Source organism: Lygodium microphyllum, chromosome 2 (assembly GCF_053477565.2).
Source record: "Lygodium microphyllum isolate KBCC chromosome 2, Lygodium_microphyllum_v1.1.10, whole genome shotgun sequence".
Lineage (NCBI taxonomy): Eukaryota > Viridiplantae > Streptophyta > Polypodiopsida > Schizaeales > Lygodiaceae > Lygodium > Lygodium microphyllum.
The window spans coordinates 62,748,398-62,776,137 of NC_141136.1; the positions used below are offsets into that span (position 1 = coordinate 62,748,398).

General features: G+C 40.5%; 1 protein-coding gene and 2 pseudogenes across 2 annotated transcripts; all 3 read left to right on the plus strand.

Annotated features, from left to right (window-relative positions):
• The first annotated feature begins 470 nt into the window (after nt 1-470).
• On the plus strand, nt 471-27,740 carry LOC148039808 (pfkB-like carbohydrate kinase family protein). Of its 2 annotated transcripts, XM_087694211.1 has the most exons (10): nt 472-670; nt 781-912; nt 25,261-25,363; nt 25,455-25,502; nt 25,635-25,732; nt 25,962-26,076; nt 26,309-26,391; nt 26,550-26,646; nt 26,779-27,174; nt 27,331-27,740. In XM_087694211.1, exons 1-10 carry the CDS (start codon nt 584-586, stop codon nt 27,378-27,380), a joined length of 1,209 nt encoding a protein of 402 aa, XP_087550337.1. In that variant the 5' UTR covers nt 472-583; the 3' UTR covers nt 27,381-27,740. The 2 variants fall into 2 exon arrangements, with proteins under 2 accessions (XP_087550329.1, XP_087550337.1); XM_087694203.1 differs by having other exon boundaries at nt 471-670; nt 26,550-27,174.
• Nucleotides 15,138-16,226, plus strand: LOC148039809 (uncharacterized; annotated as a pseudogene).
• On the plus strand, nt 16,442-16,993 carry LOC148039810 (uncharacterized; annotated as a pseudogene).

Here is a 27,740-nt window from a genome sequence, read left to right on the forward strand (position 1 = left end):
AGAAAAGAGGAGAAAGAGAGAGATGAAAAAGAGGGAGAGAGAGAAGAAGAAGGAGAAGAAGAAAAGAGGAGAGAGAGGACGAGAGAAATTTTGAAGAGAGCATAAAGAGGTGAGAGAGAGAGAGTACAAAGAAAGAGAAAGGGGGGAGAGAGAGAAGAAACTTGGGGAGAGAGATCTTTTATTGAAAAAAAGGGTTTAGAGTTGTAATTAAAAGAGATTTAAAAATTATATATATATATATAAAGAGAGAGAGAATATATATAAAGAGATGAGAGAGAGTGTGTACAAAGAAAGAGAGAGGGGGAAAAGAGAAAAAAATTTGGAAGAGAAATTTAAAGAATTAAAAAATTAGAGAGAGAAAATTAAAGAATTAAATATATTTTGAGATTCAAAAACATTGGCGAGGGAAGCGAAGGACAGAGTAACTTCGTTTCCTTCGTTGTACAAAAAGCATTAGGTGTAATTATAAAAATATATTCACCTAAAGACATACTTCCCTGGATGTGCATGCATTGCATATAGGCAGAGACGTCACTCCAGAGACTGCAATAGAGAGAGAAGTTAACACGTACTTTCAGCTCAGATGGATGTCCGTTTCTCCGAGAGGAGGCTGAATCTCTTGCGTCGTCATCTATGCCCTGATGATCGTGACAAGGCAATTCTTGATTCGGTAAATGAAAATTTATTTATTTATTTATTTTTTTTGGGGGGCGGGGGGACGGTGTTATTGTTGTCCCTCAGGCTCGTCTTGCTCATACTGTATAATTTTTGGCTGCACAGTTCCAGCAGCAAACCTGTGATGCCTCTTCATCTGCGGGCCGCTGCCCTGTGGTGATTGGATCCATGGTGCTTGACATCCATGCCACTCCTGCTTCCAAGGAACTACTACCTGGCACCACTACACCTGGAAAAGTGAGTCACATTCAATCTGATGCAAAATCCAGAATGAAGTAACAAGATAATCATCTTGAGTTTTGTATACTCTTTTTGTAGTTACATAGCTGACACAGGCACACAGGTTGCTTGTAGCGAGAGTGTTATTATTATGTGGTGATGTAGCCTGTAGGAGGCAGCCTCTTACGAATAACAGTTTTGTGTTTCTTTGCATTATGAGTATTGCTAGGTGGCGTAAGAAAATGAAAAATAAGAGCCAAGAGAGTCGGCAAGAGCCACACTGGCATCACTAGTATGTGCAGATAGGATAGCTTGCGAGCTGTGGCTATGATTACTAAAGAAACTGACAGCATGAGCTGCTGATGGCTGGCACCTGATCAGCTGATGCCACCCTGCCTGCCAGGTGTCCAGACCTGCCGCTTTGCCTAATCTCACCGGCCTACCCACCACCCTGCCTGCTACACAGCCTCACCGCCCTGCCTGCCCTGTCACCACTCAGCCTCGTCGTCCTGTCACCAATAAGAGTTGCCTTGCTGCCACACTCAGCCCTACCGCTCAGCATCCTGTCACCCTGCTAGAGAGAGAGAGACACAAACTCCAGCAGCTAGGTGCTCCCTTCCATCCAAGACTCCAGACTTCAACCTTTTCCTCCATCCTGGTAGCCTTTGTCCATTTCCGCACCCGAGTGGTCTCCATCTCCCCTATTTCTGTGCAGCTCCCTAGGCGTTGGAATCACTGCAGTAGAGCTTGGCACCAGTTGGTGATCAAGAAGTGTCAGCATCCTTGGGCACGTGGAGCTAGCCAGTCCCATGAAATTGTAGCTGGTCCTTCACCACCACCAGAGGGTTCCAGTGCAGCCTCTCCTGTATCTGTGGGCAATGCCTGCTTGTTGATCCACTTTTCTTTGGATACAAAGCCCGGTCCTAGGGACAGAGTGACAGGCCACGAGGCATCTTCTTTGGCTTGCAAATTGGTTGAACATCGCTCCCTCCTTTGCAATTTGAAGGACTCCATCCAGATGGCTCTCACTGGCCACCCTAGCCAGGGTCACATGAGTGCTACCTTTGGGAAAGGGATGCTTTAGGATTTAGTTCAACTTATTTGAGTAGACGGAGGCAACACTCACCACCATTCCACTTGACATCAGCTCCTTAGTGGCATACTTTGACAGATAGATGGAGGACCGGGATTACTCATCACTTGGGGATGACATTGCCATCACACATTAGTAGAGCATTTGGCCATGTTATATAGAGAGATAGGACTTTTGCTGTCGTAGTCTTGGAGGGTCTGTATTGGTATCCATTTGTTAGAGCTACTATGTTCACAAAGTCCTTACTTGCTCTTCCTTGAACTGTTTGGATCCTCTCAATCCACAGAGGCTTCCTTATCTAATCGGTGTCATATACACAATTTTCTAGCCATTATTTCACTTGTGGGATGGTCAGATGTGCCATTAGCAAAATACCTAGGACATGACAATGAAACTGTCTTTTTCAAAGATAGACAAGGCAGCAGATCTAGGTCTGGGAAAAGTGAGGCAGATCACGAAGATTCACACCCCGTATGTGGAGGATATCTCAGTTGGAGGTGCTGCCCATTGCTGTCTACCTTCTGTCACCTGTCATTAAGCCTTTTGTTGCTGTATTGGAGCCGTCTACTAGTTGGTGACTGCTATCCAAGTTGGAGTAGCCTATGTTTACTGTTTTCTTTGTTGGGGGGTAAAGGCGCATGTGCCTATGCCGCCTGTATATTACTACATTGACAGTACCCGTACACTTATACATTATAGGTGGTGGGCGCGTTTGTGCCTACGCAACCCGTGTATTCTACACTGACAGTACCCACACACTTGTACACTGTAGGTGGTGGGCGCCATCAATGTCACTTCATTCTTTATTCTTTCAATGACATTTGAATAGGGGAAGGCCAGTCACACATTGTGATTGTTGGCATAGGTATGATGCTTGGGGCTCAAAGTAGGCCGTAAGGACTTGTATCTGCACCCCCAAGATTATTGGGGCACAAGGATCTGGTGCTGGTCATGTAAGTGCATGTGATAGTGCTGGTTTTCATGTAAAGACAGCAAATGCACCCTTTTTGCAGTAGCCTATTTATGATAATTTGACATCCATAGGACTGCCAAAGGACTATGATGAAGGTGGAAAAAGTGTGAAGTTTGAGCCTTTAAGTGGTGCCCAAGATAGGTTGAAAGCACTTTTATTTAGTAGTTTTATGTAGCCTATTTTGGAGGCAACTTCATAGAGGCATCTAAGATACGCAAGGCAACCACATTCTTGGTGGGAAATGCATTGCAATGGTGGTCTACACTTCTCATTCAAGGAAAGGCACCTACCACTTGGGTCCAGTTCAAGCAAGTGTTTGCTTCAAATGGGTTGAGAAGTACCTTTGAAGTAGACATTATGACAACATGGAATCAGTTGGATTCCAAGGATTGCAATAACTTGGATCAGTATAAAATGAGAAGTTTTGGGATGCTTTAGTACCCATTAATTCTTATCGGTTTAGTAACCCTCCATGAGCAAGCGAAGAAGTATGTTTGTGGTTTGCCAAAGGGTATATAGGATTTTTGCATAAAGTCCATTGTTTCTAGCATGTCTCAGCTCATAGAATTTGTTACTACTATTGATGCATTGCTTTGTGGAAAAGATGCAAGAATCCAAGGCATTGATGCCAAGTCACATGCAAGAGGCCAAGGCTGAGAAAAAGGGCAGATCTGAAATAAAGGTTGAAAATTAGGGCAGATCTGAAAATAGGGTTGGAAAGAGGAACTTATGGTAGAGAAAGAGTGGGAAAAAATGATACATGACGTAAGGAATTGATGGCTGCAAATAAATGCTTTATTTGCGACCAGGAAGGATGCATGGCAAGGAGCTGTCCTAAGAGGCAGCAAGTTGAAAAAGATGATAACAAGGGAAAGAAAGGCAAAACCACTGTTGGTTTTGTGTTTGATATAGTGGTAGATCAGCTTGATGATGATAGTACTGAAATTTGTAGGACATGGGGCAAAATTAGAGATGAGCATGCATCGATTTTTCTTGATCCATGGGCAAAATTAAATTTCATATAGTGGTAGATCAGCTTGATGATGATAGTACTGAACTTTCTACTATATGGGGCAAAATTAGAGAGGAGCATGTATCGATTTTCCTTGATCTAGGGGCACAATCAAATTTCATCTCTCTTGATATGACAGCCCGTTTAGGCATTAGAGACGATGAGATGGGGCCCATGGGTGAGATTGGTATAGCATGTGGGGGACACACAAAGCTAATCACTCCTATCATTGGAAAGCTTCGTTTGCACATTCAAAGTTATGTGGACAACGAAGAGTTCTTTATTGCTCCTTTGGAAGGATGTGATGTCTTGTTTGGTATGTCTTGGTGCCATCGTATGCATACAGTGATTAACGCTCATGATAAGATTGTGACTCTCTTTCATAGAGGCAAAGTTCATACTTCAGATGTAAAGTTGAAAGGGGAATTTGTCCCTGTTGTATATGCTTGTGCTATTTCCAAAGTAATGAAAAATCATCTTTTAGCTTACTTGGTTTTAATTGAGGACAAGAGTGATAATGAAAATGTTAGGAATGTGACTCGTTTGGATAAAGATTACATGTCATTTTTGCAAATATGTGCTGATTGCTTTTCTTAGTCACTTCTAGGACACTTGCCACCTGAAAGGCCTAAGGATCATGTCATAAGTTTGATCCCCAGTAGTAGTCCTCCTAATAAGCCACCTTATAGAATTAGTGCAGCCTAGTAAGAGAAGATAAATAAGTCAGGCTAATAAGCTGTTAGAGAAAGAGCTAATTCAGCGTGGTTTATCTCCTTTTTATTCTCTAGTGCTTCTACTGCAGAAGAAGGATGGGTCATAGCACATGTGCATTGACTATCGTGCTTTGAACAAAATCACGATAAAGAACATATTTCTGATCCCTAGGATTGATGATATCTTGGATAGATTGTAGGGGGCAGCCATTTTCAGCCGCCTAGATTTAAAAAGTGGTTACTATCAGATTGGGATTAGGGTTGAGGATGTATCCAAGATAGCCTTCCGAACATCTTTTGGTTTGTATGAGTTTCTTGTCATGCCATTTGGGCTTACAAATGCTCCCACCTCATTCAATAGAATGATGGATTGCATCTTTTGGCAACAAAGGGAATTTGTGGGTACTTTCTTTGCTGACATGATTGTCTTTTCAAAGAATGAGGCCGAGCATTGCAAGCATTTGGCAATAATATTCGATGAGATGCACGGGCATTATTTGTTGATTAATGACAAGAAAAGTTGCATGAGATTCATTTCTTGGGCCACATTGTATTGTTTGATGGCATTCATATGGATCTTACTAAGGTTGAGGTAATTCATTCATGGCAACAACTTTATTAAGGTTGTTGCAATTCATTCATGGCAACAACTTTGGAATGTTCATGAGATTTGTAGTTTTATGGGTCTTTGTTTGTAGTGCAGGAAGTATGTACAGAACTTTGCTGAAATTGCTTCTCCATTGTATGCTTTGTAGAAGAAGAATGTGCCATTTAGATGGACAGCATTGGAAATTTTGGCATTTAATGCATTAAAGGATAAAATGACTTTGGATCTTGTGCTTGTATTGCCTGATCTCAGGAAGTCTTTTGTTGTACAGTGTGATGCATGTGGAAACAATGTTGGGCTTTTTTAATGATGCAAGATGGTTGTGTAATTGCTTATGAGTGTCATGTTGACCATGGTATAGAGAGGAATTTGCAAGTCTATGAGTCATGTACTTTCCACATGGAAACACTATATTTTAGGGGCTGATTTCATGGTGCAAACAAACCATTAGACTTTGCATTACCTCTTGACTTAGAGACAAAGTTATCTAAGAAGCATATGTAGTGGGCAAACTTATTGTCTACGTTTCACTTTGAGATTGTGTATATAGATGGTGGAAAGAATGTAGTGGTTGATCCACTGTCTCGTAAGCCTTAGTTATTGGTTGCCAACATGGTTTATCACACTAAGTTGGATGCCATGAAGGATCAGTATGTTGGCTGATTCGAACTTTGGAAATGTATATAATCAGGTTTGCAATGACCAAAGGCATGATCGCTTGGTACTTTGAGAGAGCTTTTTCATGATGCATGGATGACTATATGTTACAAAGTAGTTGAGGGTAAAGGTGATTACTGAGAGTCACGCTCCTTCTTATGCGGGTCATAAGTGTATTGATGCCACAATTAAGGCAATTAAGCATTTCTTTTATTAGCCAGCTTTGAGGCATGATGTTGGGCAGTTTGTTAGGACATACATAGTCTGCTAGAAAGTCAAGTATGATAGGCAAAAGATGCTGGGTTTATTGTAGCCCTTGCCTATTCTTGATAGGCCTTGGTAGAACATTGCTATGGATTTTATCTTTGAGCTTCCACGTACATCTATAGGGAATGATGGGACATGGACTGTCATATGCAAGTTCATTATATGCAAGCTCAGCAAGTAGGTTCACTTCATTCCAGTGAGGAAAAAAATAAAGGCTGATGATATGACATGACTTTTTATGCATCATGTGTTTAAGTACCATGGTATGCCAGAGTCGCATTAGTGATCGTAGCCTATGGGTGACAAGTTTGTTTTGAAAAGGATTGTTTGAGAATAGAGCACAATGTTGGAATTGTCTTCATCCTTCCATCCACAAACTCATGGTCAGTCCAAGACGACTTTTATGCATCATGTGTTTAAGTACCATGGTATGCCAGAGTTGCATTAGTGATCGTAGCCTATGGGTGACAAGTTTGTTTTGAAAAAGATTGTATGAGAATAGAGCACAACATTGGAATTCTCTTCATCCTTCCATCCACAAACTCATGGTTAGTCCACGGAGGCTAACTCCATAGTTTTAGATCTTTTGAAGTGCTATGTATCAGACCACAAAGCACAGTGGAAACAATATTTGCCATTGGTTGAGTTTGCATATAACAACACAGTGAATCGTTCCATTGGTAAGGCTCCTTTTGATGTGATAGAGGGTGGTAAGAAAGTAACTTGTATTTGCTTATTAGAAGGTTAAGTATGCGCTTCAAAGATCATAGGATAAGCAAAAGAGAGTAGTTGATTGTCATAGGCATGCTTTGCACTTTGCAAAGGGCGATTATGTGTTGTTGCATTTTGAAAAGGCATGGCTGAAAAATATGAAGGACAAAGAGAGATTATATCCAAAGCTGAGTATGCGATATGATGGGCCATTTTAAGTGCTAGAGAGGATTGATTATGCATGTTATAGACTGAAATTGCCTCCACATTGGTGAATATACAATGCCTTTCATGTGAGCTTGCTTAGGCCTTTTCATGGTGATGTGCTAGAGGATATATATGCTAAAATTTAGTCTAAGGTTGAAGAGCTTGATGAGATATTGGTACTAGAGCAGATTTCGGCACAAAGTGTGGAAGATCAAGGGTAAGGTTTCTAGACGGGACTTGGTGAAGTTTCAAAATTATTCACCAATGGATGCCAAATGGATGGAGGAGGATGACTTGGCAGACCATCCTCAGTTGTTGTAGCTTTACCTTGATGCTTTTCAGTTAGAGCTGACTTTTGATCGTGCTCAGTTAAGTTCGGTAGAGCATGGGTCCAGAGTATTATCTGATGCTCATGAGGAAGCTAGCACCTCCACTCCTCAGTGACGGACAGTTCTAGATGTAGTGGATCTTGGATGTATTCGGCATACATTTAGGGTATTGTAGTTGACAGTATGTTTGCTAGGAGATCACTATTCAATGTCCTAGGAATTATGTTTGGTATGCATATGGTATGTTTATTGTCTGTAGCTCTAAAACTTTACATTTGCATTAGTTAATGATCATTAGGGGCTGATTATCAAATGCTGGTATTCACTGTATGGTCATTAATTTTCAGTGGTACTCAGCTGATTTTATGGACAACAGCATATGTTATGATGCCATTGATGTTTCAGCCATGGTTTATGCTATACTATGGTTTAGTTTTGTTAGATTAATTGAGCTCATGATTAATGGATCCATTGCATGATAATTTGGCAATATTTTTGAGATCCTTTGTGAGTCTTATGTTATGTTATGCTGGCTGGTAATTTTTAGCATGTGTTAGACATATAAAATGGTTGAATAGAAGTGTGCAATGTTGTGTTGACTATGATGCCTTGTGGAAATCCCAGTGTAATACTTTACTTTTCGATGCATGTGGCAGTGCAATCAGGGACAATTGCAAGGATTTTAAGGGGGAGGGCTATCATGAGGACATGTATTTTTGCAAACCTCACTTTACATGTGAATTAATTTTGAATCAAATGTTTAAGTAAATGTTGTATATGTGAGGTGCAACTGACGTTAATGCAAATTAATGAGCTTGGGACGTGAGAGAATCAACAGATGTCAAAGGCAAAAGTTGTGTTAGATTTATTTATCCTCGTGTGTGAACACAGATTATTATGTGTGAAAGTGCGTGTTTAGGTGAGAATACCTTTTACACCACGGAGCATTCAATAAGGGTTAAACGTGTAGGTAGTTACCGTACCCTCTATATTCAAGCTCGATTACATGTACTATCATCTCACAATTTTCATCTATCTATCTTTCAGTTTGTGTATACTTGCAAGAATCTTACATACACACATATTCCCATCCCCACAAAACTCAAAACACCCCCTCCCCCCCACCTCCTCGTCATGCATGTGAGCTCCGTACCCAACTCGTGTATTATTTGTCTATGTATAGCAAAGGTCAAGGAGACAACTCGTGTGCTCATTGAAGAAGAAAACAAAAAGAAGGAGGAGGTCTACCAACCCAAGAATGTTGCTGTAATAGAAAAATAACAAGAACAAGAAGAAAGAGAAGAGTTTGCAAAGGAGCGTCCAACTCCATTACTTGTTCATCAATTGGCTGTAATAGCCATGTCTCAAATTGTTGAGACAGTTTAATGCTGGTATGTCGAGACTGTAGATTTCTGTGCCCTGGTTCCATGTGTGCCCAACAACTCGTTTGTAGCACACGTGTCGCTGATTCTTGCGTCTTGGTCCCTGTGTGCCAGACGACCCATTTGCAATATACGTGCCACTTGCGCATTGAGTGAAACCAGTCTTCCTTCCGTGGATGGGTGGTAAATCCCTGATTACAACTTAATTACAATAGCAAACAATTAGTGCAAATCTGAAAATACAAATTTACCTATTGATCTTGGACAATGCACACTTGATTGGCCCCAAAATTGGCGTCCCTTTCGGTATTTCTTTAGCTTTATAAAGAAGAAGTTGATTTACAATGGGATTCTCTCAATCCCTTTTGGTATTCCAACTTCCCTTGCTGTGATAAATCACCAACAAGTCTTTAATTTGATTTGCCCCTTGATTCTGGCAATCAATTGGCCTTCATTCGCTTTGATGGAGATGGAAAATGCCCCAAATTCAATTATTTGCTGATCCCTCTACTTGAATAGGCTAAAAACAGCTTCAGTCCTATTGAATCCAAGTCTTGGAGCTTCCAATTTCTTGCATGCTTCTCGAGGTTGTTGCTAAATCCCAATTTCTGCTGCTACAGATTAGGGTTTACAGCAGAGAAATCTGAAATTTCTCAGCCCCAGGGATCCAAATGCTAAGATCTTTGGAGCAAGGCTGTGAAATGGCTGGGAGATGAGATGAAAAGCAGTAGAGAGAGAAAATTCAGAGCTTTGTCCCGAAGAATGACTGAAAATCAGTCAAATGTAGCTGTTGCCTTGCCACAACAGCTTGTAGATGCAAAGAACTGAAGAAAATCAGTCATTTATTGCTGCTGCCCTGTCTCAACAGCCTGTAGATGTTGTCTCCTGTTGTTGATTGGTCTTCTGCTACCCTTGGCAGCCTCAGAAGTTCCTCCAATGGTTGCAAATCAGACTAGGAGTCTCTCCTCTCTCTCTCTCTCTCTCTCTCTCTCTCTCTCTCTCTCTCTTTCTCTCTCTCTCTCTCTTGCAGGCTGAATTTATAAAAATGCCTCTCCAGCCTCTAAAGACGTTTTTTAGTCTTGCATGGGCATTTTTGACAAGTGATAGCCTTCCCAAATGGTTTTTTCAACATTTTCATAATTAAATATTAATTTTCAGCCTTTAAATACTGAAAATTAATCTAATAATTATTTCAGTGCCCTGAAAAATAATTTGACTGGCTAATAATTAAATTGGCCAGGCAACTTCCATTCTCGAGTGCCTTTGACCATCAGATTGGCGTTAGGTACCATTAAACACTACTTCTCTAGTGTCACCAACTGGCACTTATTGTTACATTAATGAATGTAACTTATGGGAAAACAGCACGAGAGATGACCGTTCGGGAGCCTTGGGCGCTTGTACGGGGTTTGGGGGGCTTAGGAATGAAAGTAGGAACAAGGCAATTCAAAAGAGAGTTATTAATTAGTATAACTCTTAAAAAATTGACAGTTGACAATATGCTAGAGTTGATGTAAATCACTCAGTTGACATAGATAGAGATACACACCCCATTTCTAAACCACCTTACAGGCTAAGTGAAACACAGCACCAAGAAGTCGAAAGACAAATCAAGGATTACCTTGATAAGGGGTTTATACAACCCAACAATTCACCTTGGACTTCGCCAATTTTATTAGTGAAGAAAAAAGATGGTTCTATGTGACTTTGTGTTGATTATAGAGCACTTAATAAGATAACGGTGAAGAATAAATTTCCTATGCTCAGAATGGAAGATCTCTTTGATCAATTACAATGAACAAAATTCTTCACAAAGATTGACTAAAGATCAGGCTATCACCAAGTAAGAATTAAGGCTCAGGATGTTCCTAAGACGGCATTTCGTACTAGATACGGGCATTATGATTTTTTAGTGATGCATTTTGGCCTCACTAATGCACCAGTTACTTTTATGAAGGTGATGAATAGTGTGTTACAGCCCTATCTAGGACGTTTCGTAGTAGTCTTCTTGGATGATATCTTGATCTTTAGTAAATCAAGAGAAAAACATTTGGAACACTTATGGTTAGTATTCCAATTGCTAAGAACCCATTCCCTTTATGCGAAGAAAACTAAATGTGAATTCTTCGCACAAGAAGTCAAATACTTGGAGCATATTATCTCGAAAGAGGGAATCAAGATGGATCCAAAAAAAGTAAGGGCAATTATTGAATGGCCATCTCCAAGGAACCTGGAAGAGCTGCAAATCTTCCTAGATTTATCTGGATTTTATCGTAGATTCATTCAAGATTATGCCAAGATAGCTGTTCCAATGATGGACCAACTTAAAAGGAAAAGGAAGAGCTTTAATTGGGGAACATACCAAAACGAAAGTTTTAAAAAACTTAAGATAGCTATTGCTACAGCTCTAGTACTATTAATTGTGGATCCCAATAAACCATTCGTGGTTGAAGTTGATGCCAGTGATAGGGTAGTAGGTGCGATCTTATTACAAGAAAGTCTACCGGTTGCTTTTGAAAGCAAGAAATTAGATCGTGCAAAACGGAATTATTCTATTTATGAGAGGGAACTGTATGCAATAGTATATGCAATGAAGAAATGGAGGCACTATTTGTACAGTGCCAAACTTTTGATCTTGTCGGATCATGAAAGCATTAAGTGGCTTAATGACCAACCGGATCTACAAGGGCATAAAGCCAGATGGGCCGAACTCCTTCAAGAGTTCGACTATGAGATAAGGTATAGAAAAGGAAAGTATAATATAGTGGCTGATGCACTTGGCAGAATGCCATCATAAATGAATTGAGTTTTACTCATTTCACTTCCGATTTGCTTGAATCCTTAAAAGGGAAATACCAGGTTGATCCGGCATATTCCAACATATGGGAAGCAATAGAAAATGGGGATCCAAATGGAAGGGCCTCCATTGAGGAAGGAGCATCTGAGGATGTTCAACAAGGAAATGGATCATCAGGGATTGCTCAAATGGGATTCAAGTGGAATAATTTTACCATTGATAATGGTTATTTACTCTACAAGGGTAGGGTATATGTCTTTAAAGATGAAGAAATTAGACGCCAGATACTCTTTGAGTGTCATGATACCCTTAGTGCGGGACATCTAGGAGTTAATAAGACTTATAGTCTTATTAAAAGGCAGTTCTATTGGACTAGAATGAAAAAGGGCAGTTCTATTGGCCTGGAATGAATAAGGACGTCCTTGACTATGTGGTCAAATGTAATAAATGGCAGGTTAATAAAGTTGAAAGATTGAAAATGGGAGGACTTCTCCACCCATTAGAGATTCCTTCGGGAAAATGGGAGAGTATCTCTATGGACTTTATTGTCGCATTACCTAGGACACAGAGGGGGCATGACTCTGTGTGGGTGATTGTGGATAGGTTAACCAAAATGGCTAGGTTTATTCCAACTTCAACTGATGTTAAAACACCAGAATTGGCTAGATTGTTTATAGAGAACATATACTGATTGTATGGCCTTCGGGCAAATATAGTTTCTGATCGGGATAGAAAATTTGATAGTAAATTTTGGCGCGTTGTATTTAGGAAGTTGGATACTAAACTTAGCATGAGCATGGCGGAGCACCAGCAAACTGATGGGCAAACTGAAAGGGTTAACTAAATCCTCGAAGATATGTTGAGAGCATATGTAAGTAAAAGGTAAACTAATTGGAAAGAGTATTTACCGATAGCAGAGTTTGCATATAATAGTGCCAAACACTCTTCCATTGGATATAGTCCATTTATGCTCATGTATGGGTTTCAGCCCAGAGCTCCTCATGCAGTAGGACTGCATAAGGAAAGGGTTTAGGCAGCAAAGGATTTTTTGGAGGATATGAATAGTATGTTAAAATTTGCTCAAGAAAATATTAAGAAAGCTCAAGACTGAGCTAGAGCTTATACAGATCCTCACCGAAGAGATATCTCCTTTGAGGAAGGGGAATTGGTCTATCTTAAGGTGCCTGAACAAACTAAAACCATGAAAACGGGACGATGTCCAAAGCTTTCACCCAAGTATTGTGGTCCTTTCACAATACTTAAGAGGGTGGGAAAACATGCTTACAAGCTTCAACTACCTGCTAGTAGTAAAACACATCCAGTTTTCCATGTAGACAAGCTAAGAAAGAAACTGGGTGATATGGATAATCTAATCTTAAATGATAACATTGAGGAGCTATTAGGTGACCAATCTATTTCACATGAACCAGAAAGAATTTTAAATGTTTGTAATAGACGAACAAGGAATACTATTGATCAAGAATATCTGGTGAAATGGAAAGATTATTCAGAAGAAAGCTCAACATGGGAGGGAGTAAGTACTTTAAGGAAAAGGTTTCCCAATTTACAATTGGACCTCCTAAGTATCGTTTTCGAGGATGAAACCGATTCTTAAGGGGGAGGAAATGTTACATTAATGAATGTAACTTATGGGAAAACAACACGAGAGATGATCGTCCGGGAGCCTTGGGTGCCCGTACGGGGTTCGAGGGGCTTAGGAATGAAGGAACAAGGCAATTCAAAAGAGAGTTATTAATTAGTATAACTCCTAAGAAATTGACAGTTGGCAATATGCTAGATACGCACGGTTCCTGAATTCTCCTAAGCGTGGCTGGGTGGAAAACGAAGAGATAGATCTCTCGTGCTTGAAGAAGGGAGTCGGCAGAAGACAGCAGTCGCAGTGATTTAATACTTATGGCCAAATGGATGACTTAGGTCAATAACTGGCACAAGATACCACCAAGTACCTGTGCGGCATAACTTATAGCAACTTTGGCCTTTGACATCTCGTGATTTCTTCGGGTCCGGGGCTCGTAAATTTACTTTAATCCCAGTTGCATCTCACATGTGCAACATTTACTTAATCATTTGATTAAAAATTAATCCACATGTTAAGTGAGGTTTCAAAAATACATGCCCTCATGACATTGAGCTTGCTCGTTGGTCGTGCATTGCTTGTCCAACACCACATCATGTCAATTCTTGTCCATGCTTAATCTGTAGTCTCTGAGACTCCTTGTAAACAAGTGTCAAACGTATAGGTGGACACCTTAGCCTATATATTCAAACCCCATCACATGTACTATCATCTCACATATCTCATGTATCTATCTTTCAGTTTGTGTGTACTTGCAAGAATCTCTCTCTCTCTCTCACCCACCCAACCATCCACCTTCATGGAATTCTGTCCACCATAGCTTGTTGGTCACGCACGCAAGCTCCGCATCCAACAAGCTGCAATTTGTTATGTCGCATAGATACTCGGTGGTATCTGGTGTTAGTTATTGGCCTAAGTCATTTATTTGGCTATAAGTGTCGGTGACACTAGAGATGTGGTGTTTAATGGTACTTAATGGTGATCTGATGGTCAAAAATGGTATAGGGACACTTAGGAGATGAAGTTGCCCAACCAATTTAATTACTGGCTGGTCAGACTATTTTTCTGGGTAGCGAAATAATTATTATATTAACTTCCAGCAAATTTAGATTGGAAATTAATATAATAATGTGGATAATGTTGGAAATTCATTTGGGAAGGCTGCCACTTAAATTTTCCAAAGGGAGGTTGGGAACAAAATGTGGGGAAGACTAGGAGAGTAAAAACGAGGGCACAAAGAGAGAGAGAGAGAGAGAGAGAGAGAGAGAGAGAGAGAGAGAGAATCATTCATTTTTGTTGGAAACGCATCATGAGGAGCCGGAGCAGCCATTGCGAGCTGAGTTTCAGCCATTACCAGCAGGTGTTTGCAGATTTGAAGAACATCTGCATGAGATCTTAGGCAGCTGGGTGATAGCCCCAGGTTGGAACTGTTTTTAGGCCCCTTCTTTTTTCTTTCTTGCCTTTCTTTTCTTCTTTTTTTCTTACATTTCTTTTCTTCTTTTCTTTCTTATCTTTCTTATCTTATTTCTTTCTTACGTTTCTTTTCTTCTTTTCTTTCTTATCTTTCTTATCTTATTTCTTTCTTACGTTTTTTTTCTTCTTTTCTTTCTTTTCTTTCTTACCTTTCTTTTTCTTCTTTTCTTTCTTGAATCTTCTCTATTATTTTTTTCTTTCTCTCTATTCTTTTCTTTCTTTCTTTTCTTTCTCTCTATCTTTTCTTTCTTTCTCACAAAGACTCAAGAGAAAAGATTAAAGATTAAAGTTTTAAACTAACCTCTCCCATGGATGATGGGCCACCATTCAAATTTCAGAATTTGAAATCTCTCTCTCTCTCTCTCTCTTCCCCCCCCCCCCCCCCCCCCCCCCCCCCAAAAAAAAAAGGGCCAACCCTAAACCCAAAGGCTAAAGCACTCTCCCTTTTTATAAAATCTCTCCTCCCCCACCATCTCATTCATCCTTTCAAGTTCTCCACCCCTCCTACTCCTTTCAAGCTCTCCATCCTTCCTACTCTCTCAAGCTCTCTCCTGAAGTCCTCCCTTAACCTCTAAACCCTTCCAACCTTCTTCTCCATCAAGCTATAGCCTCTTTGTACTCCCTTAAGCTCTCTACTCCTTCAAGCTCTCTACTCTTTTCACTTCTTTCTTCAAATATCTCACCCTCCACCCGTGACCCTCTAGACTCTCTCTATACATTATCAATGGCACCCCCTCTCCATGAGGTTTTTCGCTTGCATTGTGCCTACTTTGAACGAGTGAAGGAGAAATCCAACACTTGCAAGTGGCAATGCAAGTATTGCCCAAAGCTCCAAATCTCATTCGTTACTCGCCTTCTCATTCACATTTGCAAATTAGGAGGGGAAGCTACACCATGTCCTGGTATTCTCGATGATGTCTATGAAGATTGTCGTCAGAAATACTTGCCATTGAAGCGGCGCAAAGCCTTTCAAGTGCAAGTGAGGAGGTGATCTCTCCCGATCATGAGGTCTCGGATGCAGAAAACGATTCCTCTCCAATTGTCTCAGTTTCTTCCGTTGGAGGGGCCTCTTCTATCCCATCTAGAAAAAGCCATTCGAGTGGTGCACCTATGCCTAAGAGACAAGCCACTCTTGCCCAAGCAATGGGGCAAGTTTTCGGTCCTCTCTCCTTTCTCAAGGAGAGGCAAAGGCAAGTGGAAATAGAGATTGCATACACCATAATTGAGTGCAATCTCTCTTTCCATATTCTCAAAGTGGATCGATGGAAGCGGATGGTGAAAGCCATTGCCGCCGTTGGTCCATGCGAGGGATGGTACGGTGTCACGTACAATGATATGCATACCAAGAAACTCGATGAGGAGAGAGAGGGTTGATAAGTTCCTTGAGCCCGTGCGTGCCGATTGGGTGAAGTACGGTTGGTCTATCCTATTCGATGGATGGAGTGATCGAAAAAAAAGGGGGATCATCAACATCCTCGTCTCTTGTCCACTTGGCACATATTTCCTATGAGCGGTGGATGCAGGTACAAGGGGAAGGAGAACCATAGGCTCGTTCATGTATTGGCACATACGGCAAGCCATCATTGAGGTAATGCTTCTAAATCTATTATTTTGTAATCTCTTCTTTTAATCTCCCAAATTTATTCTAATTTCATCGTGTATAATCTTGTAGGTTAGGCCATAAAATGTGGTGTAAGTTGTCACGGACAACGCCTCAAATTGTACATCTATGGGGCGGAAACTTGAGGCCGAGTTTCCGTCTATAGTATGGACGCCATGTGCTACACATTGTCTAGATCTTCTTATGGAAGATATAGGCAAGTTGGAATGGGTGGCAAGGATTGTCAACGATGCTTGCACAATCGTTGGCTTTGTTAATTCCAAGGTCTGAGTTCTTGTGATATATCGCTCATACTCGGACTTGGAGTTGAAGAAGCCCTTGAAGACTCGGTTTGTGGCCATGTGGCTTCTTCTCGAGCGTCTCTATGACGTTCACAACAAGCTACCAAAAACGGTCGCGTCAGATGAGTTTAAGGAATGGCTTGAAGGGGAGTCCACATCAAGCCAAGTGGAAGCAGAGGCCGTTCAAAGGCTTTGCTTAAAGGAGTAATTTTAGATGGATGTGAGGGGCATTATCATTGCCGTCATTCCCATTTACAAGGTGCTTTGCATGACGGACATGGAGGGGGCTGCTATTGGTCTCCTCTATCATCTTATGGTGGATGTGATGGAGGAGATACAATCATCGACCATCTTGGATGGGGAGGCCTCTTCTTTATGATATTGTTTTTATTTTTGTTTTTTTTCAATGGTTCATGCTTCTTTTTAGTTTTATAATCTATATTTTATATTTTCTCACTTTTTTTTTTCAAATTTCACCTCTAAATCTCCCTCTAAATCTCTATCATCTTAGATCTACTGTAGTGATATCTTGGATACCACCCCTAAAAGAGATGACATTCTCTTTTTGACAAAGAAAAGATGGGAGTGGACGAAGCGATCCATATATGGGTTTGCAGCACTCTTGCATCCCGCCTTCAAAAAACCCTCTCTCTTCATGGATGCCAATGTCCTTGCCTATCGTGATGCCTTTCTTCCAAAGGCTTTGGCGGAAGAGCACTATGGTGAGAGTACTATGGTGCCTTCCTCCAAGAGCTCATTAATTATAGTGATCAAAGAGACACTGCTTTCGTATCCACCATTTGTTGGAAACGAGAATCGTTGGTGAAGCCTCTTTTTTGGTGGGAGTCATTTGGCTATCAATTACCTCACCTCCAAAGAGTGGCCTTACGTATTTTTACACAGGTTTGAAAATCTCTTCTATTTTTTCATTTAATTCTAGTTAAACTTACTTTTTTTTCACATGGTTTAGGATTGTGCATCGGGTGCATGTGAGAGGAATTGGTCCGCCTATTCCCTCGTGCACATCAAAATTCGTAGCAAGCTTAGCAGACGACAATTGGAGCGACTAATTTGTTATCGCTCCAATTTACGCATGCTACGCAATATGCATGAGATGTCTATGGCAAGATAGGTATCGTATATCTAATTTTTATACTTTTTAGTTCATAACTTTATTCATAGATTATGAAATATATTTAAAGAAGTTTCATTTGTTTAATCTAAGTTCTTCATTTTTTAAATATATAGATAAATGTGGATTTACTCAGGCTCTCCACTAGTACACTTAAAAGTGTGACTCGCGAGAGAGACTTGGAGGAGGAGTGTGACATTAATGTGACATTAAAAGGGATATTTAATGTCACATTAAGGTCATAAGTGTGAAATGTGACATTAAAAGGGATATTTAATGTTACATTAAGGTAAATTTAGGGGAACATGCACGAGAGTGACCGTCCGGGCTCTTGGGCGCCCGAACGGGGTCAAGGGGAGCCTAGAGAGTAAGGGAGTCCAGGAATAGTAGGACTCCAGCAAGTTGACGGCTGGCAAAGAGATAAGATTGAGGGCCAGCACTTATCTAGGCGGGGCTGGGAGGTGAAAGAGTCTCGTGCTTCCATCAGTCTGAAGAAAGCTATCTTCCGTAATCTAACACTGGTATCAGAGCCTATGTTTCTGATCAAACAAGAATCTGGGAGGTCGTCAGTCAAGAAGCGGGCCATCAATCAGAAGCGTTCTGTCCTGTCGTGTCTTCACGGCACTTAATTCCTGACTGTCACGCGATCTGACGAAGTACTCCCGCCCTGCCCCGTCGCTTTAGAAAACAGGCCGTCAGTCAGAAGTGCCTGTCCCGTCGCGTGTCGTCTGCCCTGTCCCGTTGCGTGCCGTCATTTCTGCCCTGTCCCGTCGCGTGAAAATTGACGAAGCCGTGAAGAAAACGGAGAAGATTCGTCACATTGGAAGGGCAGCGCCACGTCACGTAAGTGACATTTAGTATTGGTCTAATGTTACGGGACCAGTCGCTGAAAACGTAACGGGCAGAATTTAAAAAAAAAAAAAACGTAAGGATTATGGTCACGAAGACCAACCAGACCAGCGTGAAGACCAACTAGACCAGGCGTGCAGCCGCCAGCATCCGCGAGGACCAGGAGTAGAGTCGCCAGCATTCGCGAGGACCAATCAGCTCAGATGAAGCTGCTAGCAGCCGCGAGAAACAGATCAGAAGTGGAGCTGTCAGTATCAGATTGCTGTTGACGGATAGGACTGCTCCTGAGGCGGATAAGACTGCGACTGCTGTGAGACAGGCAGAAAACTTCATATTCAACTGAAGCCACAGCCTGCCATAAAAAATCAGGGAAGTATTTTATCTTGTATGCAAATTTCTTATTTTTGCTTTCCAATTCCAGTGTATTAATGGCAGAAAAAGGGAAAGAAAGGGTAATGGAAAGTTCTAGTTCCGGGGATCAACCTATGGTAGATCCCCATGAACCAGACATACAAGAAGAACAATGGGAAGAATTTTTTGCCACGAGAGAGCAATTTGATGATCTTTCTGCTCGTGTGCAAACTCAGGGGGTTCAAATGGAGTTTTTAACTCAAACACTAACTGGAATAAAATCTCAGTTAACTTTATTGTTGGAAAAAGACAAAAATAAAATAGAAATCTCGGATGTCCCATCTTCATCGAAAGATTTAGATGTGACTATGCGAGATCCTAAGGAACCCCAAACCTACCATAAATTGAGGGATAATCCGGTTTTAAAGGATATGAAACCACCTCAATTTTACGGGGAGGAAAAAGATAGGAATAAAGATACAATCTTTAATTTCCTCCAGAAATGGGAAGATTTACATAAATTAAAAAACACCCCACCACATCTCCAAGCATTGGAGGCCAGTTTAACTTTGGGGCCCAAAGCATATAAGTGGTGGCGAACCTTAAAGGAGGCGAATAAAATACCTGAAACTTGGGCTCAATTTGAATCCGTATTTTTGAAAGAATTTCTTCCTGAAAATGAAATGGAAAGAAATTGGGAAGATTGGGATTATGTCAGACAAAAGGGACGACCCCTACTGACATATTTGGAGGAATATCGTGAGATAATCCTCAAACTGGAAGGAATTGATGAATTCCAAAAAACAAGAGGATTCATTAGGGGACTGGATAAAGCCTGTAAAAAGGAAGTAAAACGGAGTTTACCTAAGACGCTTGAAGAGGCAATTAAATTTGCATTAATTTATGAAGATAGTACGCGTCCAGGTACACTCACCAGTCTCACTGATATGGAGCCCAAGTCTAAGGAATTAGAAACCTCAAAATTTGTGGGCAAATTTAAAAGAAAAATGCCATTTTTCAAAGGTAAAAAACAACCCTTTGAAAAGAAACCATATATGAGGCCAAAGCTAAGTCCTGATGACTTTGATAAGGCCAAAAAACAAAAATTGTGTTTTAATTGCCTATCCCCTAACCATGCTGCTTGGAATTGCCCTCAAAAGAAAAAGGGGGAAGACAAAGAAAAAGACAAGGGCAAGGGAAAAGAAAAACAAATCCATGTAGTGCAGATCTTAGAATTAAAGGGCCATGAAAAGTATAAATCTTTAGAGGTCTTGCACATGGATGTACAACATAAGTGTTGTATGTCAACTTCTTTGTGGCAGCCTACTTTTGGGCCACATGATTTACTTAGAGTACATGGATTGGTAGCTGGAAAACGGGTTAGAGTCATGGTTGATGACTCTGCCACACATAATTTTATAAATTATGCACTTGTCAAAAAATTGAAACTTCCCCAACAAAATAGTGAGCATCAATACGTTGTGCGTATGATGCAAGGCCAAGACAATAAAATATGGGATACAATGGTATCCAATTTGGAAATCGAGATTCAAGGATATAAAGATAAGCTTGATTTCCAAATAATGAACATGGAAAGAGCTGACATTGCTCTAGGGAGGGAGTGGCTATGGGGATTGGAACCATCCTTAAAACGTAGCTATCACCATAATACACTGGAATTTGAAAGGGATGGTAAGACTTTTGTCATTCAAGGTGAACATGAAGTATCTGATAATCCTTTGCTGTGTTCTACTGAAGTTCAGAAGCTGATAAAGAAGGAAGTTTGTGAGGTATATATGCTATGGTCTCTTCCTGTACAGAGTACTTTTACTTTCTGTAATATAAAGCAACAATTTTCTTATGTTTGCGAATTGAATGTAAATAATGAATTGAACAGTTTGTTAGATGATTTTAAAGATGTGTTTCCTTCTGATTTACCTAGTGGCCTTCCACCAGATAGGGGTGAAATAAATCACCCAATTGAAATAAATAAGGACACACACCCAATTTCAAAACCACCATATAGGTTAAGTGAAACACAGCATCAAGAAGTTGAAAGACAAATTAAGGATTACTTGGATAAATGGTTTATTCAACCCAGTAATTCACCTTGGGCTTCACCAATTTTATTGGTAAAGAAAAAAGATGGTTCTATGCGACTTTGTGTTGACTATAGAGCACTTAATAAAATAACGGTGAAGAATAAATTTCCTATGCCCAGAATGGAAGATCTTTTTGATCAATTGCAAGGGGCAAAATTCTTCACAAAGATAGACTTAAGATCAGGTTATCACCAAATAAGAATTAAGGCACAAGATATTTCCAAAACGGCATTTCGTACTAGATACGGGCATTATGATTTTTTAGTGATGCCTTTTGGTCTCACTAATGCACCAGCTACTTTTATGAAGCTGATGAATAGTGTTTTACGGCCCTATCTAGGACATTTTGTAGTAGTCTTTTTGGATGATATCTTGATCTTTAGTAAATCAAGAGAAGAACATTTGGAACACTTATTATTAGTATTCCAACTGTTAAGAACACATTCCCTTTATGCGAAGAAAACTAAATGTGAATTCTTTGCACGAGAGGTCAAATATTTAGGGCATATAATCTCGAAAGAGGGAATCAACATGGATCCAGAAAAAGTAAGGGCAATTATTGAATGGCCACCTCCACGGAACCTGGAAGAGCTGCAGATCTTCCTAGGTTTATCTGGATTTTATCGTAGATTCATTCGAGATTATGCCAAAATAGCTGTTCCAATGACAGACCAACTTAAAGGGAAAGGGAAAAGTTTTAATTGGGGAACAGACCAAAATGAAAGTTTTCAAAAACTTAAGGTACCTATTGCTACAGCTCCAGTATTATTAATAGTGGATCCCAATAAACCATTTGTGGTTGAAGCTGATGCTAGTGACAAGGCAATAGGCGCGGTCTTATTACAAGAAGGTCGACCAGTTGCTTTTGAAAGCAAGAAATTAGATCGTGCAAAACAGAATTATTCTGTTTATGAGAGGGAGCTGTATGCAATAGTACATGCAATGAAGAAATGGAGGCATTATTTGTATGGTGCCAAACTTTTGATCTTATCGGATCATGAAAGCATTAAGTGGCTTAATGATCAACCAGATTTACATGGGCGTAAAGCCAGATGGGCCGAACTCCTCCAAGAGTTCGACTATGAAATAAGATATAGAAAAGGAAAGTATAATATAGTAGCTGATGCACTCAGCAGAATGCCCATCATTAATGAATTGAGTTTTACTCAGTTCACTTCCAACTTGCTTGAATCTTTAAAAGGGAAATGTCAGGTTGATCCGGCATATTCCAACATATGGGAAGCAATAAAAAATGGGGATCCAAATGAAAGTGCTTCTACTGAGAAAGGAATATCTGAGGATGTTCAACTAGGAAATGGAGCATCAGGGGTTGCTCAAACTGGATTCAAGTGGAAGAATTTTACCATTGATAATGGTTATTTACTCTACAAGAGTAGGGTATGTGTCCCGAAAGATATAGAAATAAGGCGCCAGGTACTCTTTGAGTGTCATGATACCCCTAGTGCGGGACATCCAGGAGTTAATAAGACTTATAGTCTTATTAAAAGGCAGTTCTATTGGCCTGGAATGAATAAGGACGTCCTTGACTATGTGGTCAAATGTAATAAATGGCAGGTTAATAAAGCTGAAAAATTAAAAATGGGAGGACTTCTCCATCCATTAGAAATTCCTTCGGGAAAATGGGAGAGTATCTCCATGGATTTTATTGTTGCTTTACCTAGAACACAGAGGGGGCACGACTCTGTGTGGGTAATTGTGGATAGGTTAACCAAAATGGCTAGGTTTATTCCAACTTCAACTGATGTTAAAACACCAGAATTGGCTAGATTGTTCGTAGAGAACATATACCGATTGTATGGCCTTCCGGCAAATATAATTTCTGATCGGGATAGAAAATTGGATAGCCATTTTTGGCGTGCGGTATTTAGGAAATTGGATACTAAACTTAGCATGAGTACGGCGGATCATCCGCAAACAGATGGGCAAACTGAAAGGGTTAACCAAATTCTTGAAGATATGCTTAGGGCATATGTAAGCAAAAGGCAAACTAATTGGGAAGAGTATTTACCGATAGCAGAGTTTGCATATAACAGTGCCAAACACTCTTCCACTGGATATAGTCCGTTTATGTTGATGTATGGGTTTCAGCCCAGAGCTCCTTTTGCAGTAGGACTGCATAAGGAAAAGGTTCAGGCAGCTAAAGACTTTTTGGAGGATATGAATAATATGTTAAAATTTGCTCAAGAAAATATTAAAAAGGCTCAAAGTCGAGCTAGAGCATATGCCGATCCTCACCGAAGAGACATCTCCTTTGAAGAAGGAGAATTGGTCTATCTTAAGGTGCCTGAACAAACTAAAACTATGAAAAAGGGACATTGTCCAAAGCTTTCACCAAGGTATTGTGGTCCTTTCATAATACTTAAAAGGGTGGGAGAATTGGCTTACAAGCTCCAACTACCTGCTGGTAGTAAAATACATCCAGTTTTTCATGTAAGCAAATTAAGGAAAAAGCTGGGTGACTTGGATAATCTAGTTTTAAATGATGATATTGAGGAGTTATTCTATGACCAATCTAATCCACATGAACCAGAAAAAATATTAAATGTTCGTAATAGACGAACGAGGAATACTATTTATCAAGAATGTTTGGTTAAGTGGAAAGATTGTTCAGAGGAAAGCTCAACATGGGAGCAAGTAAGTACTTTAAAGAAAAGGTTTCCCGATTTACAATTAGACCTTCCAAATATCGTTTTCGAGGACGAAACCGATTCTTAAGGGGAAGGAAATGTGACATTAATGTGACATTAAAAGGGATATTTAATGTCACATTAAGGTCATAAGTGTGAAATGTGACATTAAAAGGGATATTTAATGTTACATTAAGGTAAATTTAGGGGAACATGCACGAGAGTGACCGTCCGGGCTCTTGGGCGCCCGAACGGGGTCAAGGGGAGCCTAGAGAGTAAGGGAGTCCAGGAATAGTAGGACTCCAGCAAGTTGACGGCTGGCAAAGAGATAAGATTGAGGGCCAGCACTTATCTAGGCGGGGCTGGGAGGTGAAAGAGTCTCGTGCTTCCATCAGTCTGAATAAAGCTATCTTCCGTAATCTAACAAGGAGCAAATCTTTAGGGAGCTTTACTTGGAGCTTGAGGAGATAGACTGGCAGGTCTCTCGTATTCATGCACGGTGTGCCCGTGTTGTTATTCGCCCTCGTGTCGGTAGCAATGGAACTTCCACTTAGGCATCCACATCGGCTGCCCGTGATGCTTGTGGGGCCCTTAGGTGCTACATGAGGCATGGGAGTGGCTCGAGAAGTTTCAACTCTCTTTTGCACTTTTGACTTGAATCTCTAAGTTTATGTTTTAACTTGTAAGTCCAGACATTAAGCATAGACTTAAAATTATATGTATTTTTTCTTTCATCGGACATAACATCGGACGTAGGTCCAAGATTTATTAGTCCAAGTAGTACCGTACTAGTATCGGACTGTACTAATCGGACATCATCGAACGTGACAACCTTGCCCTGAAGTGCCTTAGTGCATTGGCACTAAGTCACTTCATGACTACTATGACCAAAGCTACTAGCGCCCATCCAGATGTCCGAGGATGTAGCAATAAGGACAACTAATAGGGCCTCAATATATACCCAAGGTGTGCACCTAAACCTTTGACTCTTATTGAATGCTAGGTGGTGTAAACGGTGTTTAGACCTAAACATGCACTCTTACACACAATAATGGGTGTTCATACATGGGGCATGATAAAATAAGTAACAGTAGAAAGAACCAGGTTGGGCACCACATAAAATTTTAGTTGTTTCACCAAACTAAGTAGATTTACAGTCAGAGAGAAGAATTCAGATTGGGCACACATACCCTCTAGAGTTTACAAATCAAGATTTTTTTGTGGTGGGTGGATAAGTGTTGTACATTTCCACATGTTTCAACTGCATGTGGATGAGGCCTGACATAACAAAGGCTGCTAAAGCATCTTTGTTCTTGCATTGACTGCTTTTAAATAATGAGGAAATGAGTTTGGTGGTTGGCCTGGTAGAAAGCAGCAGGTGATGGCAGTTTGAACTTGGCAGTCTGTTATCATTTATGACAGAACTGCTTTCTGAATTTGAGATGTCTTGTTTACTGTCCCAGTGTGTTTTGACTTGTTTGGTGCCAGTTTTGTAATCTCCTGTTTCTAGCACAAATGTTCACGTTTTTTAATTTATGTCTGAGGGGTCAAAAAACAAGAGCAGGTGCACTATATCAAAGGTGGAGTCGCTAGGAATGTTGCTGAGTGCATGAGAAAGCTGGGCATATCTCCTTTCCTGATCAGTGTCGTGGGGCAAGATATGGCTGGTATTGATTTTTATTTCAAGTGCCAATGCACACCTTGATTTCTGGATATTTTGGCGACAACTGTTGATGTAACTCAACCAGCTGTCCCCAGGTGATATTTTGCTGAAACATTGGCACTCTCTAGGTCTACCAATTGAGGGTAAAATTCCAAGGATGGATGATTTGCAGTAATTTTGTAAAATCTTGTCTTTCTCGAATTGGGTCAGGTTTTTACTTTGTTACTGAGTGCTTTTTCCCCTCGCAAAGTCCAACTGATTTCAAAATACTGTAGGTATACGACATTGTAGAGGAGTGGCAACTCCTGCTGTCTCAGCCATTTTCAATGCAAATGGTGAGCTAGCTGGAGCAGTGGCAGATACAGATGTGTTGGTAAGTACAAAATGTTATGATTTTAAAAAGTTGCATGATTATCGTTGATGGTTTAATAAAAACCCTTTTTACATAGTTGCTTTATATGCTATCTGACCTTGGACTTACACGTCTCTTCAATGGCTGAAGGGGCAGTGTATACTGATTTCATATGTTACTGTGGGCAGTGTTCCTAAAACCAGTGTGGATGTGATAATTAAAGGGGAATTCAATCTGTTTTCATATACAGGAACTATACTTGACACCAGAGTGGATAAATCAATTTGATAATGTTATCAGGTCGGCAGCTTTTTTGATGGTTGATGCAAATTTGAGTGCAGCAGCTTTGGAAGCTGCTTGCAAAAGTAAGTTCCTAATTTTCTTGATCTTTACATTTAAGAGGCATCCATCATTGGCAGGGACTGCATTTGTTAAAGCTCTCACCTCAAAAGAAAAGTCAACACATTATTTATAACAAAGAGGCAGCCCGTGGGAATAGAAAATACTTAAATTTTCTGCGCTGACATACTAAAGTTTTGGCCACTTGGAAGACTATACTTTTGGATTGCCTAAATTGTGGTTGTTTGTGCTGTGCAGTTGCAAAAGAAGCACAAGTGCCTGTTTGGTTTGAGCCGGTGTCTGTTTCAAAGTCAGTCAGATATAAGGCCATCTCAAATCATGTGAGCCCCAGTTCCTAGTGTGATTGGGAACATGTACCCTCTGCATTAGTATTTAGAGGTCTGGGGAGGGAAACAACCTCAACTATCTGAGCTTTAGGCGATTCATTCTTTTGTTTTAAAAAGTATACCCTGTTTTTATTTCATCCATCATGTTGCAGATTACTTTTGCATCCCCGAATGAGGCAGAGCTGGTAGCAATGGCAGATTCGATCAAGGCTCCCGACAGCTATACGTTAAACACCCTGAAGGATGATGGTAGTATTTCCATGGTTCATGCATTGATAAAAATGTTGCAGCCATATATATCGTGTCTTCTGCAGAGAGGGATAGCTCATGTAATTGTTACACTGGGAAAACATGGGGTAATTCTGTGCTCGCATATGTCAGAACTCGTAAGCTCTTTGAGGGAAGTCCACATATCTACAGGCAGTGCTGACAGCAAAGCAGCTAGAGATGCTGGTGTTCGAGAAGGTTTTCAAGTAGATGTTAAAGAATTGGAGTCCTTGTCTGCAACAGATATAGGGCTAACAGATGTTGCCAGTGATTGTTCAACTTCAGCAACTTCAAAGCTGACAGATGTGGCCTATGTACATTTTCCTGCTCTGCCAGCATCTGTTGTGAGTCTTTCAGGGGCCGGTGATTGTTTTGTTGCTGGTGTGCTTTATGCTTTGTGTTTGCACAAAGCTCTACCTGTTAGCATAGCTCATGGAGTTGCTGTTGCTAGACAAGCTGTGCAGTCCCAGCTCAATGTACCTTCTGAGTTACCAGGGACCTGTTTAACAGGTAGTAAAAGTTCTCTTTTAGGGGCATTTAGTCTTGAAAATCTTCAGAGTTTCCACAAGAAATAAGATGTGGTGTCAAGTGGTCTCAATACTACTTACTGTGTTGTGTGTGACAAGTTTCAGAGAAGTTGAGCTAATCTCAAAAATGTTCATGCAGTTGATGTGGAAGCAGTTCTTGCATCAGCACAACAGATACTCCTTCATTGAAGGGTTTCTAAATGGCAAGGAACAATATCATGTACAAATACGTCGAAGGCGCTTTTGCTGTGATCATATTCTCTGCAAAGGCAGCACAGTCACATTTTGTTGCAAGGCAGACTGGGAGCTGCTACAATTCTGCTTTCAAGGCTTGGGGGTCTTTCTTAGAGTACTTGTGTAAGGGCATGTCCATAATACTCAAGAGAGTGAGTGCATGTCTACAATGCTCGATTTTCACCTTCATTTTAAAGAAATAGGCATATTCCAATGTATTTTGAAGCCTATGCAATGGCAGATTACTTGCTACACAATTTGATACATGCAAAGGACGTGTGTTTTTTAAGATGTGCTCGTATAGTCCTTTACTGA